At 30.4% G+C, this 20503-nt stretch overlaps 1 protein-coding gene and 1 long non-coding RNA gene across 2 annotated transcripts in view; one reads left to right on the forward strand and one right to left on the reverse strand.

The window, feature by feature from the left end:
• The first annotated feature begins 852 nt into the window (after nt 1–852).
• LOC126738972 (uncharacterized) overlaps nt 853–20503 on the forward strand; it is a 30479-nt gene continuing 10828 nt past the window's right edge. Inside the window, exons 1-5 of the mRNA XM_050444484.1 lie at nt 853–1153; nt 9867–10081; nt 10145–10323; nt 10417–10668; nt 18866–18981. Of these exons, the coding sequence (XP_050300441.1) occupies nt 1022–1153; nt 9867–10081; nt 10145–10323; nt 10417–10668; nt 18866–18981 (894 nt within the window). The 5' untranslated portion in view covers nt 853–1021. The remainder of the gene's footprint in view (nt 1154–9866; nt 10082–10144; nt 10324–10416; nt 10669–18865; nt 18982–20503) is intronic.
• On the reverse strand, nt 5769–6503 carry LOC126738975 (uncharacterized). Its single transcript, XR_007661506.1, has 3 exons — nt 6408–6503; nt 6206–6349; nt 5769–5951 (listed from the first exon to the last, which is right to left on the reverse strand). It is a non-coding gene; the product is annotated as an uncharacterized LOC126738975 (long non-coding RNA).

The raw sequence follows: 20503 nt of genomic DNA on the forward strand, positions 1-20503 counted from the left end.
AAGCACTTGATAATAATCGCGAAAAATGCACTGAAAACATAAAGTTTGAAATCAAATGCCAAGTTTCACTTCACTCGACTCTACAAATAAACAAATCACGCGAAGTTTGCGCCTGTCACTTTGACAAATGACACGCTGACAGATGTTGGCGGAATAAGGGTTTAACTGTCTTAGCAGCAGTGGCGTGCGTTATTCTTATATTGCGGACGAATTAGGATGTGTACCATAATTTCTTAAGGAAAATGTAAGAATTAAGGTTTAAAAAAAAAGAATTTTACCCATTTTGTACAGTTTGTCTAGGTGTAGTTCAAGGTTCGCGATATCGATCAAATGCTTTTTACATGCCCAATTCACCAGTCATCAATTCTTAGAAGTCAACAGTTGCTAAATATGAATAACAATAAATTTTTCTTTTAACTTTTCTTCCAAGCCACTTTTTCGTGAGTTTTGATGTTCAAATTGTTGTTTATTTCTCATATATATCCTTGTTCCACCTCCTCTTGGTTTTCTGCAGTGATGTACTGAATATAATAAAGAAACTAATTTCAATTTTTTTTTCACTAGTGACGTTCACCGAATTTTAATTAATATAAATTAATAATAATTTGTACATAATTTTTATTAAAAAAATCTTCTACGCTACTGACATTCACTGCTAACTTCACGTAAGTAAACAAAAGAATTTCCCCTTCCAACCTACTTTTCTTTCATTCCTAAAATCCACATCACGTCAAAAGGTCTCCGTCTCACTCTTACGCGTTGCAACATTACATATCTCCGTCCTTACTTGACCTTAAAAAACTTGACAAGAAGAATACCACCGCAGTTCCTGCCATTTGACATTTATGTCGATATATCACTTTGACATTTTAATCAAAATGTCAAATTAACATCGAGTGAAAGCTTGTCGTCGTGTGGCGTTTTAATCGATTATGTAATGTTTAAATAGTTTTTTTTTAGTTTTAAGCTCAAAATAAGTTAAGTGTCAAAATTCCTGTAAATTATACTGTGGCAGTAAACAATGACAAAAGTTTGTCGTTTATGTCTGGTGAGGTTGCAACGGGGGTCGAAGTACTTTAACATCAATGCTGTGGAGAGTTTCACTGGGTTCATGCCCTATAGGGATCAGTTGACCACTTGTATACCCGAAATGGTGAGGCGGTTTGACACATTTTTGACAGGTTTATTATCTATTTAAATTTAATAGAAATTTTTTTGTAAATTTCAATTAAGTAGGTCAAATTTATACTGCTTGGGAAGGCCCAATATGGCTTCCTTTAGCAGAGGAAGGTGTTGTCATTTTGACAGGTTTACAAGGATCATAATATTTTAGTTAATAAACCATATTATTACAATCTTAAAACCATAAAAAAACTATTTGAATTTTAATGAGATGATTCATAAGCCTGAATCATAATTTTATAATATACAGTAAAAACTAAACTGTTGGCTCCAAATTTCTTGTATCCCTATAAAATTTTTGAGTGAAACAACATGTAAAACATAAATAATATAAAGTGCTTGAACTATCATACAGTGTCAATTAACAAAGATAAAAGGATTAAACATAAATATAAATAAATACCTACTAATAGTAATAATAGAAGCATAACTAAAGTGATTCATATGCTACATACTAAACAGAAAGTTGGGGTAATTCTTAATTCCAAAAAACTTATAAATGCAAATAAATTATACACACAATAACATTGAAAAAAGTCCTAAATTTCCTAGGCACCTATATAGTATATAAAAATGAGAACTTAATCATATATTAATTTTTAAGATGTTTAAGAATGGAATGTTGCATGTATTTTCTGAGGTTCTTTTCCCAATTCCATAGGGCTAATTTTAGATATACTTCTTGCCTATCTCATGTAACAAGACTGGCAACTGATTATTAGCCTTGTAGCTTGCCAAGTTATTATTTCAAAATCACAAAATATCTCAGAAAAATTATGTGCTCTATAGAAATCTGTTATTCAGTATGTCACATGATTTAAATTTTTTTATAAATATATTCTAAATTAAATACATACCATATTTTCTTTCGTTGACTAACTCTACTGCTATAAAAATGAAAATTCTATGAGAAAAATAAGTGAGAATTTTTCTTAAACTGTGGCAGATAATTTAAAAACAAAAATTAAAATATAGTCTACAATCTTTATAGATTTAAAAAAAAAAATAAACAGAAATAGTATTTTACATAATTATCATTAACTATTAACTCTTGAGGATCCTCCTCCTCCCTGGAGGTACAATTTCTCTCATTTACATTATGTGAATCTGCTCCTTAAACCCTACCTATAAGTGATCATGATCTGTGATATGTTTTCAATTTTTCATTATAAATATGCAGGGTGTTTCATAATTAGTGGGAGGGGTTGTAGAGGGCCTCAAAATAAGCAAGTGTGCACAACAAACTCCTATCTGAAAATCATTAGATTTTGAGGTAAACGGTGATAAAGTTTTAAGAAAAAATCTTATTTTTCATGATAAATTTGAGATACCTGTAGATAATTTTCTGCAAATTAGTATACTATAAAAACTAAAGAAAAAATGGTACTCCACGTTTTTTTTTTTTTAAATCCTCATTTAATTTAGAGTAAATTTCGTCTCCTCGCTTTGTTTTCTCTGTTGTACCATTTTCACAAATTTTGAAATTTATTTCTCACTAAAATTTATTATAAGGAAAAACATTACTCGCTTTTAATGTGGAACTTGGTTCCAGAAAATGAATTTTTGCCATTGTTAATGTTAAAAATAAATTAAAAATAGGTTTTTTCTTAAAATTTTTTCACCCTGTATCTCAAAATATAATCATTTTTGAATGGCATGGGGTTTATGGCACAAACTTGCTTATTTTGAGTCCCTCTACAACCCTTCCAAGATTGTCACACTAATTATGAAACACCTTGTATATACCACTGGCTTCTGTAATATTAAAGGGTGGCCATATTTCTTCCTGTGATACTTAGGTATGTAATTTATGTAAATTTTATGTATTTTATGTAAATTATAAAACACTACATAGAATCAACAAAAGTTTTCTATTATTTAAATAACTGTTTTTCACAGTTAAATGACTTGATTAACTTTGGAAAAAATACAGTATGGTCTTATCTTAATAATTTTGTTACTCCAAATACAAATCAATATATGATACATTTAACAATATGTTTTTACTAAATTCACAGCCAATATTATTTATAAAAGGAAAATTACATTGCAAACCACATCAAGAAATTTTATTCAAAAAATTGAACTAAAACCCCATTGTTTCAATTGTCACTGAATAGGGCTTATAACTGGACCTTTTTCTTTTTGATCCATATACCTTATGCAAATATGTTCTTTTCTGATTTTTTATCTACAAATTTTTTATATAAACTGATGAGGCTATTAGTTCATTTTATAATTGCTAATTGCCATTATTGTATTAATTCTTTTGTGACTATGAATTATTTATCAAATAATTTAATAATTCCACCTCCATATTTTTTATACCATACCATATTTTGCCTTTATAATTTTTTATAATTATTCATTATATCTTCACTAATATGTTTTTTCCAAATAATTTTGGTTGCAAATGTGTTCTTCAAAATCACTCAAATAATGAAGTCACATTAGATCATTGCATCACATTGAAAGGCTACTTCATAAGCTAACTATTTGATGTCAGTAGATTCTACATAAATACTAGACTATTACAAGACTTTCATGAATTCACTTAAAATTTGTATCTTACTAAGTTTTTATTGAAGTTTTTGACAACTTTAATTCAACTATATATGTGCACAGGTCATAATGAATAAACTCACATTCAACATCTGACTTCCATTTAATTCAGTAGAAATTTTGAGGGAAGCTTTTAGAAGTAATTTATAATGTGATTATCAATCTTTCCATTATTATGTTAACACTGTTTTACATAAAATTAGTGTTACAATAGGGTATTTAAAGGTGTAATTAATAACCTTAAAAAGTACCATTAGCATTAAGTAAAACATGATAATGAAATCAAACAAAGTTACAATCAAAAACTATTCTCTTTCAAAAAAATCTTAATTAGATTCATCATAGGCGTGCAAAAGTTAAATATTTGCATTACTAATGATTAAGTTAAACAAATTAATGTCATATTATATATTAAAGTCATGTATAATTATAATTTATCTTACAAATAAAATATAGCTTGCTTCCAATTTACGAGTATTTTAAATATGGAGCTTTTAAAACTCTTATTAAAATGTTTTTTTTATTCTTTTTTTTTCCTGATTTCAGTTGGAAGTATTTTAAAGACTTCAAATGAAGACTTTTTTGGCTAGGAGCAATGATTATATTAATATTGGATGTAGATCTTATATTATGGAAATGCTTAATTGTTATATCAGTTTTCTCCTCTTTATAAAGGTCGATACTAGCAAGAAATAAAGCTGTTGAAGATGAAAACATTATTATTATACATTTAATTAATGGGATAGGGTTTCTTAAGGTTTTAAAATATAAAATAGATTAGTTTTTAAAAGTTTTAAACTTGTTTTATAAGTTCCTTCTCAATCCATAATCTCACATTGAAGCAATGACTCAACAAGAGCTGTATATACCAGAAGAAACACTTTTTCTGGTAGAATTTCTTTTAATCTGTAAAATTTATATACAAGTTTTCTTAATTTTGTTACCATATTTAATGGATTGAGACAAGAGTTAATCCATTCTTTTTCATTTAAGTAGATTTTATCAAAGTTTGGTCCATTAAAGTATATTGAACTTAGAACATTGAAAGGCTAGAAGTAGCATGCCGTGGAACTATGGGCAGGTTTGTTTGCTTGCAACATCTCTGATGCAATGATGCCAAGTGCTTATAGAGAAATGGCAAAAATCACTTTATAATATCATAAAAATTTTCAGTTGTTTCCAAAGGCACAAAACAATACTACTGCTCCCCTTTAATAAAATATCAAGCATTTTTTAAAAATAAATTTGATAAGATACTCTATATCGAAGTTAGTTGAGTTGATAAGATACTCAATATAAGTTAAGTAAATGAAAATAAAGTACGAAGAAACGAGAAAACGGTAATGGCATCGCAACGCCGCTCGATCGCATTGTTGATGTCACAGATACAAGCACTCTTTACCAGTGACGTCGTCAACAAATATTTACCTGATAATTTTTTATTAATTAATAATTAAAGAGTTTGAGTATAAGTAATATTACCATTTATGAGCTATTTATGTGTTTTTTTTAATGGACTTCATTAGAGGAAGGTCCTAATGAAAGGCAGCATTTTTGTCAAAGCATTTTTATGGAAATTAAATATTTTATTAATATAATATTATAGATTTCTTAATAAATCATGTTTTAAGACACAAATTTTTAACATTTTGCAAAATTTTTTTGTTATTGTTATATTGGACAAAACTCAGTTTTACATTACTTACTTATATCACATAATATATACTTCTATGCTGCTGACTTTTTCAAAGGGGCAGTATTGCTTCAGCGGAAAAAGTTAAAACTACAAGGATGTTCAAATCGTGAAGGAGTTGCAGGTTTTTTGTAGGTTATAAGATTTTTATTATGAGTATTTAGCCTGTATAATGGTTTTGAGACATTTAATAGTGACCTATATAATACCTAAGACCAAATATTATATCATATTAATTTATACTAAAAAACAAAGCTAAGAATAAAGACTATGTACAATAGATTAGATTAAGATTAGGCTTTTCCATAAAATCATGTTATTATTTCTTAAGTATTTTAATAATGACTTGAGACATCTAATTCAATTTCTTTGGCGCAAATTTGCTTGTTGCAATCTTCGAATTTTAATTTTTTGTTCTATATTTTTTTTCCATAATCTGGTGACAAGTGATTAAGCTCTTGAAACGGTGGAATCATCAGTGCTTAGGTCCTCAGGATATCATTTTGATTTTACCCTAGAATAATATACATAAAAATATAGTATTACCAAAATTAAAAAGAAAAAATTAAAAAAATGTATTATGATAATCCAATTGATCAATAAAATGTATGTTATTATAGAGAATCTTTGTAATGTCATACATTTGATTAATTGCATTTAATTAAACAAATATAATACAATAAAATACCATATCACTTTTAAATAAGATATATAGAATAGGATGATACATGGCATAAAACTAGTAGTCTATTTTGAGTGTATTTTTACCTTTTCCTTGGCAGAGTCAGGGAATGTGTAGCAGTTAAACAAAAACGGCTTGGATGAGAAATAGTAATTGTTGACCTAGACTCCACGGTTACTGTAGAACTATAATTCTCAGATGCAGTTATTGTTGATGATGAATGATCAGATCTGTAATTATACAAAATTTGGTGTATCAAGAATATTAATCTATTTTAATTATCCATACGTGTCTATATTAGCTTCACTGTTTGTACTATATACCATTTTGAAAGCTAAAGAAGTTTTTGCACTCTTCAGGAAAGCTACCCTTGTAGCTTTGAAGGGTAAATCACTTGGTAAATTAACTGAATTATTGGCTGCTGTGTTTCTAACCAGTGCATCAGAAATCCTAGTAAAAAAATAGTTTTACACACATACCTAATAAGTATTAGGTATAAATAAATCTTATATGAGTAACACTAATACTTTTTGTGAAGAAGCTGTATGTTTTACAACATAGCCCAAGCGCAAGTTTTAAAAGGTTGTTTTTTTAGCTTACATAATGTAGTAAATAAAAGCATGCAAACCTTTATCAATAATTCTAAGGTAAAATATACTCATACTCTATAAATATACTAGAAAAATATATTAAAAAAAATTACCTCTGAGGTAGAGCTGTGTAGAGAAATAAAGTCTGGCTACTGATAATATTATCTCCCTTATATCACTTCTAAGGATGTGATCTAAACAAACAAATATGTTCTTTTTAAATGTGTTGATTTCCATTAATGAAACCCATTGTTCCCTTTGGGCATAATCATTAGGCAATCTATAATAAGTATTTGATATTTAATCAAAAAGCAGAAAAAAATTACAGTAATAAATTAATATGTGGTGCCAATTACTATATATATTATTGTAAGTTGCAATAAGGTAAAACAAAAAAAAATTATGGAACAAATTTTAAAGAAAGACAAAATTAACTTTATACATAGATATCAAACTATATATAGATAGGTACATAGGTATTATGCGTTTTTTCTGCCAAAACAACAAAAAAAAACATAAAATCCTGTAATAAAACCAGGGACAAAATTCTAGTTTTATATCTTTTATAGCCTATTAATAGATGAATATGTTCAAAAAAATATTTAGATTTAAAAATATAAATATGTTGGTATTTTACTCACACTTTCACATTCAAATTTTTATTAGGTTTATATCTATAAGATCCCCTATTCTACATTTATGATGATGGTTACCCCATGATGTGATGTTATGAAAGTATCGGTACTTACTTGTGAAAAGATCGGCTTGAATCACCTTTTTATCATGATGCGGCACAAACGACACAAGTTTTTGCCATCCTAGCAATTTAAAAAAACACTAAAATGTGCCCTTTTTTCCTTTTTAAGCCGAAAATGAAAGAAAATACACGAATCCCGAATATAAACAAAAAGCCGTTTGACAAATGACACAACGCGTATGGTTTAGGCGCTTAAGCTCCGGTGTTGTCGCTTCAAATTTTTTAGAAGCAGTTTTAGGGATAAGAATGTTAATAATTTTGTTTTTTTTTGCTTAAGGATATTATATTTATTCTTAAAATAGGTTAATTGTAGTATTTATACTTTTTATTTTAAATTTTCCTATAAAATATAACAGAAATAAGTTAAATTAACGTTATAATGTTTGTTAAAATATAGCTAAAAATTTCCTCCGTTGGAAATTTGTGTCGACTTGACAACAGAGAATCGGCACATATGTTTGTAAATAAAACACCCCTCTTGCCCCTGTGCACATGTTGGACTCAAACAAAGTTGTTGTTTACTAATTCTAGCCTTTCAATGTTCTAAGATATTGAAGGTATCTCAGGAGTCCATCCAGCACTAACTCGAACCAATGTCTATGAGTTTCATATAATGTATGGTCTATCAATATTATTGCCTCAGTCTGTTAGAGATCCGCGCTCATACTTACACAACATTAAGGTGCCTGAAACATTTTTCTTTAGACCAACAAATTCTAGTGAAATAATGGAAGCTCTATCCTCAATGAAAAATAAGAACTCTTCTGGATGGGATGGGCTGTCACTAAAGGTCCTAATCGCACTACCGCTACCAACCCTTGATTCTTTGGCTGAGGTGATAAATGTTTCACTTTCAAGTGGATCCTTTCCACATTTACTTAAAGATGCCTTGATTATACCATTATTTAAGGGTGGAAACTATGATGACCCATCAAATTTCAGACCCATAGCCATGCTTCCCACTCTTGGCAAGCTTGTAGAGAGATTGATAAAAACTAGGATGATGGAATTTCTGAAACGGCATAATGTTTTTAACCATCAGCAATTTGGATTCCGGACGAAACTGGGTATATCTGATGCTATTTTCAATTTTTTGGAGAGTCTGTACATGGGGTTGTTAAGTCACAGCTGCAGAAGCTAGAAACCTATGGATTCAGAGGAGTTGCTCTCGACTGGTTTTGTTCTTACCTGTCTGAAAGAACACAAAGAGTATTCTTTGACAATGATATGTCATCCCGTCTGGATATGGATGCGGGTGTACCTCAGGGTTCTGTTCTTGGACCAATATTGTTCCTGCTATATGTCAATGATATCTCTCAAATTTCAATTAGGAGCAAATTTACTATCTTTGCGGTTGATACAACATTACTTTGGCATGACACTGACACCAAGAGGTTAAAGAATATTGTTGATGAAGATTCAATTCTTGTAAAGTCATGGTGTGAATCTCATAGATTAACTTTTAATATTTCTAAAACTAATATTTTAACTTTTAGATGTAACTTTGGAACTGTCATTTTGCAAAATAAAACAATAAGTCCTTCTGAAACATGCAAATTTTCGGGTCTGACGATTGATAAGCAATTAAAATTTGAAAATCATATCTCCTCTTTAATAGGGAAGTTATCATCCAACTGTTATGCTATTAGAGTAATAACACATTCTCTGGAACTTGATGTTGCTAAAATTGCCTACCATGCTCTTATTGAGTGTCATCTGAGATATGGTATTGTGTTTTGGGGTGTGTGCTCTCAGTATTTGTTCAGCTCTCTATTTATTTTGCAAAAAAGAGCCATACACTACATGTAGCCCCTGTAGGACATTATTTTTAAAACACTCCGTCCTGACATTGCCATGCCTTCTTATTTTAGAGACTCTTCTTATCCACAAAAAATATCGCCATCAGCTTGGCTCCCTTGGCTTTATAGTAATGGCTTCGTTTAAACCTCTATGTGCCACTTTTTTTTTAAATACATTTCATCTATACTATATTATCAGACTTTGCTGATAAATATTAATATTATTAATCTTGTTAACAAATTTAAAAATTTCTTTTTTATGCCTTGAACTATCAACAAGATAACCCTTAGACAATAGTTTTGTAAAACCTGAATACATCATTTAGTAGAGTCCATATATTCTATATTGTGTCACAAAAGAGACTAAATTAAGGATTTACATAATGTTTTTTTCATATCTTAATTTAAATAATATCTGTGTGAATATAACACTTTTAATAAGCTATTTTGAGTTTGAAAATGACATGTTATGTAAATTTCTTATTCCTTGCCTGATCTTTAAACAGTATTTTCTTATTGACAAAAAGAACCGCAATGGTTTTTATTGGCTTAAGTCTCAATAATAGATTATTTAAAAATAAATAATTAGTATATTTTTTAGGCTCTTGATCTGATCCCAAACCCAGTAATATGCAACAATTGCCGAAATGGGCTGAAGTCCTCCTACGAATTCAAATCCAGATGCCTGCAGGTTGAGAAAAAAATTAGGCAATATGTAGAAACATACCTCACCGATATGACAAACTACGATTTAACACAAATAGACACCTCTGATTTATCTAAACCTGCCAAGTTTGAAGCTGAACATATAGTAAGGTAATTAAATTTTAAAGTGTATCCTATAATTGTAGAATCAAAATAAATTTTGGATATTCTTAGGGTTACACCAGTAGTTAAAGAGCCACCAAGGTTGGTACCAATATTACCAAAGAACAATGAAGAACTTTCACTCGACTTCGCACCTCCCTCCTCAATACTCTCGAATCTCTTAACGGTAAGGGACGAATTGATTTTACCCAGTTCAGGCGAAATTGAAATCACAAATATTAAATATAAACGTAAGTTTAGACGTTAAAGTTGTCTGGATAGAACGTGAATATTAGGAAATATAAGAAGTTTTGTTTAGTCGTATATTTTTGCATATTTTGTAGCCAATAAAGCCTCGAAAATTTCGCAACAATCTGAACCAGCAGAAGTGGAGCTGACAAACACTACAAACCCAATAACACAAGATGGAGAGGGTATGTTTTCATGTAACCATTGCAAGAAAAAGTTCCCGAACGTGCCGTCATTACACAGCCACAAAACGAAGATGCATGAGGAGGATTATTTATGTAATTTTTGCAACATTCCTTTCAAATCATTGCAGTGTTTGAGGAAGCACAATCAGCTTTGTCAAAAAGGTAAGATCCTATGCATTTGATATTTACGATAATTGAGTTAAAAAATGATAGTATTTAATTACAAACTTGCCATACAAATACAAAATAAGACAAATTCTTTTCAAGTCAAAGGGAGACATGACTAGTATGAAATTAATAGTTATTAGGTAAAATTATTGTTTTGAAATAAGACAAACATACATACATTTCTGTAACAGAAATTAAATACATAGGAGTAGGTTTGTGCACAATGGTTAGAATCTGTGTTTGTAAAAATATTTATTTAAATTAAAAAACATAAGCCAAATGTGCCAAAATAAATTAATCCTGGTAACATTAAAAAAAATCCAAATAAATAACTAAATTTTAGGAACACACAATTTTTTCTATTAAAAATATAAAGTGGCACTTATAGATAAGCTTTATGAATAAATTTCTTCTGCTTTGTCATCACTAATATCTTATCAGAATTGATGCTTCAAGTTTTTTTTTATTAATTTTTTTTATTTTTTTAGTATAGTTCTCTGATTTAACTTCTTTTCGCTTGATCTAAACTTCAAAAATTTGGAACTTTTAGTATTCATTATTTCAGCATCTAAGCATGTGTTTTTTTCTTTGAAACAGAGTTGTTTTAACTTGTGGTTAACCTTGAGACTCTCGCGATATGAATCTTTTGTGATTTTTGAAATGTTAATATTTCTGATGAGATTGAATCAACTGATGAACACTTAAGGAGGCCGCACACCTACGATTCAAATGTTGCGCCCCAAATGCTTTTCCACAAATGTATCGGACAGTATTTAACGCGCACGTGTTATTTCATTTGGATCCACACACCTAAGATGCATTTGCTACCAAACGACATTTGAAGCCACACCGCATTTGTGTTTACTCCCCGGATAATCAACCTGTCCGATATTTGTTGCGGCCTGTCGTGTCACGTTTTAAAATACAAATGAAGAACGATATTACACAAATCATTTTATTTATTCAGGCAGTAGAGAAATATTATATGACCACACTTTGCAGGTAACATTCTATAGTAAGCTTGAAATTTCTCATCATCATTTAATAATTGCTTTGATACTTCAAAATTTCCCTTTTTGGAACAACCATTATTATAGGTATAAACCCAGTACTGACGTTTTCTTCGGTTTTGACTGAATAATTGCCACATCATAAAATAATCGTCATCAGAAGACGACGACATGGGTACAAATACGGAACAGAACTAAGCCCTAATATGCGTGCTTGTACCGCATTTATGGCAAATGTACAAAATGTTGAACGAAATTATGTCGAAAGACAAATGTGGCGCCACCTTTGTAACTTAGGTGTGCGGCCGGCTTTAATTCACATTTTTGTCCTCAGTAGCCGCAAGCATAAAAATCCTTTAAGTGAGAGTGAATTAACAAAAAAATAGTGAAAAAGTAATTATTAAACAAATATTTTGTTCAACATAAACTATTGTACGTAAAATACTTATTTATCAAAAAATAGTATAAAAATTTTTTGGTAATTTATATTTACAGTACCTGTAAACATAAATGTGGACTGAGCAAATGCCACCTATCATACACAGGTGGGTCACTCTGTTTAGACATCAGGGCTCTGATTTATTATTAACAGATAAATTCAATAAAAGAGGAGGTTTTTTTTTAATCCTCGAGCAATTCGATGTTATTTTTGAATCGGGTATATTTGACCTCAAATGTAGCCTCCAGTATATTTTTGCATTTCCGGATTCTTCGGAAAATTCTGCACATGTTTTATGTACAATGTTTGTTTTAAATATGTTTAAATAATAATTATAACACTTTATTGCCACATAAATTCTTGAAATTTCTTTTATTAAATGGCCGTCATTAACTAGTAAGATAAATTCTTGCTGTACATTTTCAACTGTGTCTGGAGAAATATTCCTAATTAGATTATGAATATGATCTTTGAGCATATAAAGCATGTGTATTTTTATACACTTAATGTTTGACATAACTCCAAAGAAATTAGGCCAATGGATTAAGGTCTTGTTATCTAGGTCGCTACTCTATTGATCCACGTTTGACTATCAACCGGCCTGGGAAAACATTATATAGGATAACGCTATCCCGTCAAAGTTCTTTAAAAAAGTGAAAATCCTGAGAATTACTCCCTAAACCCGTATGAATTGTCAGCTGTACAGTACCTACAATTTTGCCTTGTCCATAATTTCCTTGTCTATAAAAATTTTCAAATAAACAGTTATTTCATCTGAAAAGCGTATCTAAAGCGTTTCACTAGTCTAGTGTTATTATCAGTTTTTTCGATCATGGTCTGACAAAAACTCGTTTCTGCGATCTGGATCATCGTCTAGTAGCGTAGCTCTTGAGGTCATTGAATTTTAAAAGGGTGCCACTTTTCCTATTTTCGCTCTGTGAAGCGTGCTGTGTACTTGAGCCCTTCGGATTATCGTGTCATGGAATTAAAATGTTCAATTTTTTGTCATTAGGAACGTCAGTCCTTCCTGGGCTCCTTAACAGTTCCAGTCTCGCTTCACTTAGCCTTATTTCTAATAATTGTAGACTGATTTGCAAGTTCTGTGTTCACATATTTATTGTTGAAGATATTTACATTTCAATTTCAAAATGTACACGATCCAAAAATGAAATCCTAAAAAAAAATGAAATATTTAAAAAAATATGTATACCTCCCCTTGTTTTGAATGTATCCGTTAATAAATCACAAACTTGTTTTCTGTTTCTCACAGTTTTGAATACATTTATTTATTTTTTGATTAAATTTGGTGATTATTATCAAGTTTTTAAATTATTACTTTGCTTTTCTGCAGATTTATACTCGTAAATAGGTGTCATGCTTTAATAACTCAACTAACTAATAGTAGCAAATATGATACTTTATATTGCAGTGGCGGCAGCAGGCATATTTATGATATTTCAACGTATATAAAGAATGTGAAATCCTGTTGAAATCGCCACTATATGCGCTATATTTAATCGGATCTGTCACATGTGTGATATAAATTTCTCTCCGGTTCATGTGATTGTCCATATCTTGGTGGATCATTACTCTTGAGATACCCATGCATTTAAATTATAGTTAGTAGGTATATTGCAGTTAATTTAATTTCATTTTGTTGAATATGTGATTATCTTGTTAAACTTTTATAATTGGGTTTTTATATCATATTAATAGTTTTTGTTCTAAATTTTTTGGATAACTTTTGAGATTACTTTTTTTTCTTTTCTTTTATTTTTTAAGGTTTGTTTTGTGTTCTTTTTCTTTAAACTATATTTTTCATTGTTCTGTAACTGTTTCCTGTTATGGGGCAAGTTGCCTCTTGGAAATAAAGGCTTATTATTATTATACTGTCATTGTCGCAATTGTCTTTTATTGCTTGATTATTTTCTTAAATATTTTTAATTGATGAATATAATATAAAACTACTTAATGGCATGGACATAAATACAGAACTTCACTAAACAATAATAATATGTTCAATGTGTTTAATCCATTGATTGATTTTGATAGACTAGCTTAAGAGTAAACGGATCAGTACAGTTTTTAAATGATATCTAGCAATAATATAAAAAAATACATTGTTTAGGTGGATATGGTTAAGGACTAGTTGCTGAGTGGTAATAGCTATGTTAAAATCTGTCATACTGTTTTTTTGTAAGCATTTATCTAATTTTATTATTTTTATTTAGTTTTTTTTTGTCACAATAGCTACATTACCTACTTTACATACGTTTTTTATTGGGACACAATTCAATTCTATGAACATATGTTCTAAGCGTCTTAGATTTAAAAGTACCGGATGGTGGAGTTGTAAAAAACAATTCTTTTTGATAAATTTGATATCTCCGTGGATATTTTTTTGAAAAATTGTAGGTAATTCGTATGTATCCAGAGCCATTTTTCAAAAAACACAATAAAATAATATAACTAATGATAATGGAAATAAAAGTAATACCTAATATAATATTTAGGCTTATGGCTATTCACAAAAATGGTTTTTATTTTTTTTATGCGGAATACTGTGAAAAAGGTCATCAAACAAGATATGCTATAAATGAAATAAAGAAATCAAATAAACAAATTGTTTATCAGAAAGCGGCCCTGGATACAAAAAAATTGCTGCTAAAACAATTGTTCAGAAAAATGTTAAATTTATCGAATAATAGATGTTTTTTCCTTAAAACTTTAGCACCTTGTACTTTTAAATCTAAATTTTAGGATATATATTTATAGGAACTTTTCGGGCCTTAATTTGTTCATGTCCATATACAGTGCCGGCCAAAAGTAGAGAAACTTTTAATTTATTTTCTAATTTAATAATCTATTCAAAATTTTTGTGACACCATGTATTAAAAATGTTTATGTTAAGCCATAAATTCATACTAAAACATTTTGAATATTTATCACAGGAATGTAAATAGTAAACAATGTTTTTTTTTACTTGAGGACATAAATAGAGAAACTTTTTGTATTAAATATTTTAAATTAAATAGGTCTCGTTTGAAGCAGTTCGTTTTCGATTGTGAAGAAGCCTATTTAGTATTAAAATGCCTCGAGGTATAAATTTATCTGAACAAATAAAAAAACTTATAATTGAGAAGCACAATGCGGGAGTGAAACAAGTAACAATCGCTAGAGAACTTGATCTTCATAAAAGTGTCATTTGTAAACAAATCAATTTGTGGCAAACTAGAGGCACTACTGCCAGCATCTCTAAGCCAGGTAGACCCAAAAAAACAACATCTGCAACTGACAAGCTAATTAGACGATGTTCTATAAGAAATCCATTTTCCTCCGCCGAAGATATAAAAAAGGCATGTCCCAGCATTTCCCCTTCAGTTCAATCTATTAGAAGGCGTTTATGTGACGCCAACTTAAAAGCCAGGAGACCGGTAAAAAAACCTTTCATTTCAACGAAAAATAGACAGATTCGTGTAAGATTCGCAAAAGAACACTTACATTGGACCTATAATCAATGGAAAAACGTTTTATGGTCAGATGAAAGTAAGTTCAATTTATTTGGGTCAGATGGTATGAGATGGGTTAGACGTCCCGAGAATGAAAAATTCAACCCAAACTACACTATTCCCACAATCAAACTTGGCGATAATGTGTTGGTGTGGGGATGTTTTTCCGGGCATGGCGTTGGTCCACTGGTGAGAATAGATGGGATCATGAATAGCCAATATTATCTAAACATCTTAAGGAATAATATGCTTCCCTACGACGAGGATAATTTGCCGTTAATTTGGAAATTCCAGCATGATAATGACCCCAAGCACACTTCTAAAATTGTTAAACATTTCCTAACCTCTCAACAAATTCAAGTTCTGAAGTGGCCAGCTCAAAGTCCAGATTTAAATCCCATCGAGAACTTGTGGGAGCACCTAGACAAAAAAATCCGAAGAAGTTCCGAAATAAAGACGAATTATTCCTAAAAGAAGTCCTAAAAGAAGCATGGAGTGAAATTTCCGGAGATATTATACACAATCTTCTTGAATCTATGCCAAGACGGTGTAGTGAAGTTGTGAAGAGTAACGGTTATGCCACAAAGTATTAGTGTGCTTTTATACACATTTTGTATTATAACATAATTGTGTCATAAAAATAAAAAGTTTCTCCATTTTTGTCCTTAGAGAAAATAAATTTTGCATATTTTTATTTGCATATTGGGTCCGGTAAAGTTAAAGGGACGTCTAAAAACCGATTTTTTTTTGAAAATTTTTACATAGAATGTTGGGTATGTACCGTTTTCAACTGTCAGTACAGGATTGTACTGTGCTGATTTTACTGTAATTTGCCGTTCCGATTTTACACAGCGTGCTATTTTGCTCCAAAAAAGGAACAGTTTTCAGCACTGTTTTCACAACCACAACATAACCTATAAAACTTTCGAACAAACATATTTCTTGTGAGAAAGTAAAATACACATGTACTTTTGTGCCTTTTTATTTCTGCAGTGCAGTATGTGCACAATTACGAGTTTTCTAAATAATTTAAAGGGCTAAAGAGCGCAAATTTGTGGTCCTAGGACTTAGGACTTGAGTGAAAAATATCACTTTCTTCACTAGTAATGTAATATAATATATTATCTTTTGAATTTGTACCTAGGTACCTGAAATGCATTCTAAATTCCTCTTCGGAATATAGGTTTATCACGTTTTCCAAATAATTTGGAACGCGAATGCGGGCCTGTCCTTGCAAGCCTGTAATTGGCCAATATAAAAGTCTTCTTGGTCCAGTTCATCTTCCTCATCATCAGTTAATAATAAAACGGAAACGGTGTTTGCCACTATCATGGCTGCTACATTATTGGGGTTCATAGCCATAGCTTTTATTTTGAACAATTTATGTTTTGAACTTGGAAAATAATTCCCACAACGTAAACAAGAAGATTCAAGAAATCAACATCAACAACACTTCTGACAGTTTTGACATTCCCCCACTATTTTACTGTACCTACAGTAGCTTTTATCCCCAGTCAATCCAGTAAAGATTAATGACGTCACTAACGCATTTATGACGTCATTCAGTACTGAATCAGTAAACTGAAATAAATATCGGAACGACGTCCAGTAAATTCAGTACTGACAGTTGATAACGGTACATACCCGTTGAGTGTGGTCAAAATATTGATAAAAAAGTGAGGATGATTGGAAAAAATACAAAATTTTGGACATTATGAATGTTTTTCTACATACGTTAAATACGTAATTATTGCCAACTTGCACAAGGTTTTTTAGCTCTTGATTTTGCTATAATTAAAAAATATATATACTGGGGCAATTTTGGAACTTTTTGGAGGTTATTATTGTAAATTTATATAATTTTTTATCGCTTTGGACCCCTTTTAATTACATATTTTGTAATTTACACACAAGAAAAATAAAACAACAACCTTCTTGACAAAAATGGCAGTGGCTTCACTACGTCCCCAGTAGTATTTTTTGGTTTTGCCGAAAACACTTTTTAGTTGGATGGGTTGGCTGTGGACTCAATTTTAGATAATAAAGGCATAATATAGTTAGATTTTACATTACATGAACAAAACACATTTATCAGGTGTTCAAAAATATGTATTATTTATTTAAATTATTTGATATTTTATGTAATTTTATATATAATAAATATACATTTAAAAAAAAAACATAATTTAAGATATTTAATTATTTATAGGTTAATAATAACGATGAGATTTAATGTACATTAACTTATAGTCAAAACAATAAATATCTTTAAATTAATTATAGGCATTAGGAATAGGAATAAGGCATAGGAATTATAGGCACAAACACCCATTTTCTAATTATTATCCCATTCACTAAGTAGGGCTCAAACGACTACCCAACCCACTATTTAGCGCCAACCCAAGGTTCCAATCCCTTTTTGCAATCCCAACTCCACATGTGCGCCAACCACACAGTCCCATATGCGCACACGGTGCTACCGCCCCGTGTGCATATTTTATGATTATATAAATTAACAAATACTTACCTATAATGAGACAGGACAGAAAATTACGATAATCGTACTAGTACAGTAGCCACTCCCAATAAATATGTGACATTTTGATAGTTTTTTTTATTTATGAATAAATCCGTATTTACATATTTGATATTCCTGATTTGCGTGTGAATGGAAATTTGTGTTTATCACCTAAAGAAGTGATGTAAATCCTTCTAAGTTGCAGAATTTTGTTACTTAAGGCTTTAAATTTAAATGAATAGCATATATAATGGTCAGCGTGATGCCTAGTCGCAAATAGAGTGTAGTTAAGCCGGGTGTAATTGTGTATCATACGTAAGTAGAAAATACTTTGTAATTTTTAAAATTTTGCATTTTTTTACTTCATCCTCACTTTTTTATCAATAAAATGTTCAAACACAACATTCTATGTAAAATTTAAAAAAAAAAATCGTTTTTTAGACGTCCCTTTAACTTTAACGGACCCTGCATATTTTGTAATAAATTATTTGTTTTCAATTTTTTTTTCTAATTATTTTCGTCACTACTAGATATAACCATAAACGTTATTTACAATTACTTCGAATTAGTTTTAATAAGAAAAAAATAAAAATATTAAAAGTTTCTCCACTTTTGGCCGGCACTGTATGTCCCTAAATTTTGTCACAAAATTTTAAAAAAACATCCAGTAAGTTCTAAGAATATACTAAACACGCGACAATTTCTATTCTTTTAGTAAGAACTAAGTCATCTGGTCCTAACGCTCCTTCAGCACAAATTTTAACAAAAAGACCACATTTGCCAACTAAGGCGAAGAACCATCTAAAAAAGTGGCTGTTTAATCACACGGACGTAAGTATGTTTTTGTTTTCATTATTAAAATCATATTTAAAATCACATTAGTTTAATTCATTAATTGATTCGGCATGATAGCACGGGTAATTTGCATTATATAATGAATATCTAATGAATTCATAATTGTAAACGATAACAGGTAATAACAATGGACCGCCTACCAAGATCTTCAATATTTAAAGTTTGGAGACCGATATTTCCAAAACGGCTTAATACTTAGTCACAATTGTGACTTCCTTATTTACTAGTGTTATAAGGATCAAAAAATGTTTAATCTGGGTGGAGAACCGTGCGACATGATTGTGAATTGTGCATTTTATAGGTGTGCACGCGCAAATCGTTTATTTTGCCGGGAGTGCATTCTTGTCATAACCTGAAAAGTTTCCGATTATTTTCAACAATGGCTCGTGCAGGTAAGTTATTATTTATTTATAGAATTTAGGGGAAAAAAGAAGTGCTTAATATTAAATAGGTATAATAAACTTCAATTAAGTGTATTGTTTTTAGAGATTGAAAATATCTTTAAAAATGTTGATTCCAACAATGGTTTTGTTATGTATATCACAATAATTGTGAGCCACGGGAGTTAACGTGGTTTGGTTTTATTTAAGTTGGATACAATTAATTCTTTGTTACAGGAAGAAGTAAGGAAATTATTGATTTGGACCATCTAAGGGATGACGAGGAGGCATTGTTCCAACTTCTAGACGAAGTTGGGTCGGATTTAGAGTCCGAGGATGAAGAAGATTAGTTTAAAATTCACGAAAAATGAAGCTGATAGCTCTTCAGATTCAGAAGATGATTTACCCCTCATCCATTTCCAGACTCTCCAGTGGAAGCATGGAAACTTTAGAAGCAAGGATTTTCCTGTAAAAGAGAACTACATATACTCCATCCATTGTAAAAACTCCAAACGAATATTTTGCTAGATATTTGGATGATGATTTTTTTGAGTCAGCCGCAAATTTCACTTCCCAGTATTTCTTGCAACAAAATGCAAAAGAAAACAACTTTACCTCTCAAGAAATAAAGAAATTTTTCAGAATGAATGCTTTGATGGGATGTATTTATCTTCCAAGGATACATATGTATTGAAATGGAAAATATAAGTTCCCATTAATTGATGGGGTCAGGACCCGACAAAGGTTTTACATGATACGTGTAAATTTACATGTCGTTAACAATCTTAGCGTATCAGAAGAGGAACAAGAAAAGAATAGATTGTGAAGAATACAGCCGGTAATTGATTTAGTTCGCAATAGATGTAAAGCCATTGAAAGAAAAGAAAAGACAGCTTTTTCTATTGACGAACAAATGATTCCTTTTTTGGGAAGATATCTAGTTCGACAATTTATTAAAAATAAACCAAGACCAGTGGGACTGAAGAATTTCGTTCTTACGACATTCGACGGACTGGTATTGGATTTTGAAATCTACCAGGGCAATACTACCCCACTAAAAGATAGGGATTTAGGCTTGGGACCCTCAATAATATTGCGTCTAGCAGAAACATTACCTC

Source organism: Anthonomus grandis, chromosome 7 (genome assembly GCF_022605725.1).
Source record: "Anthonomus grandis grandis chromosome 7, icAntGran1.3, whole genome shotgun sequence".
NCBI classification, from domain to species: Eukaryota; Metazoa; Arthropoda; class Insecta; order Coleoptera; family Curculionidae; genus Anthonomus; species Anthonomus grandis.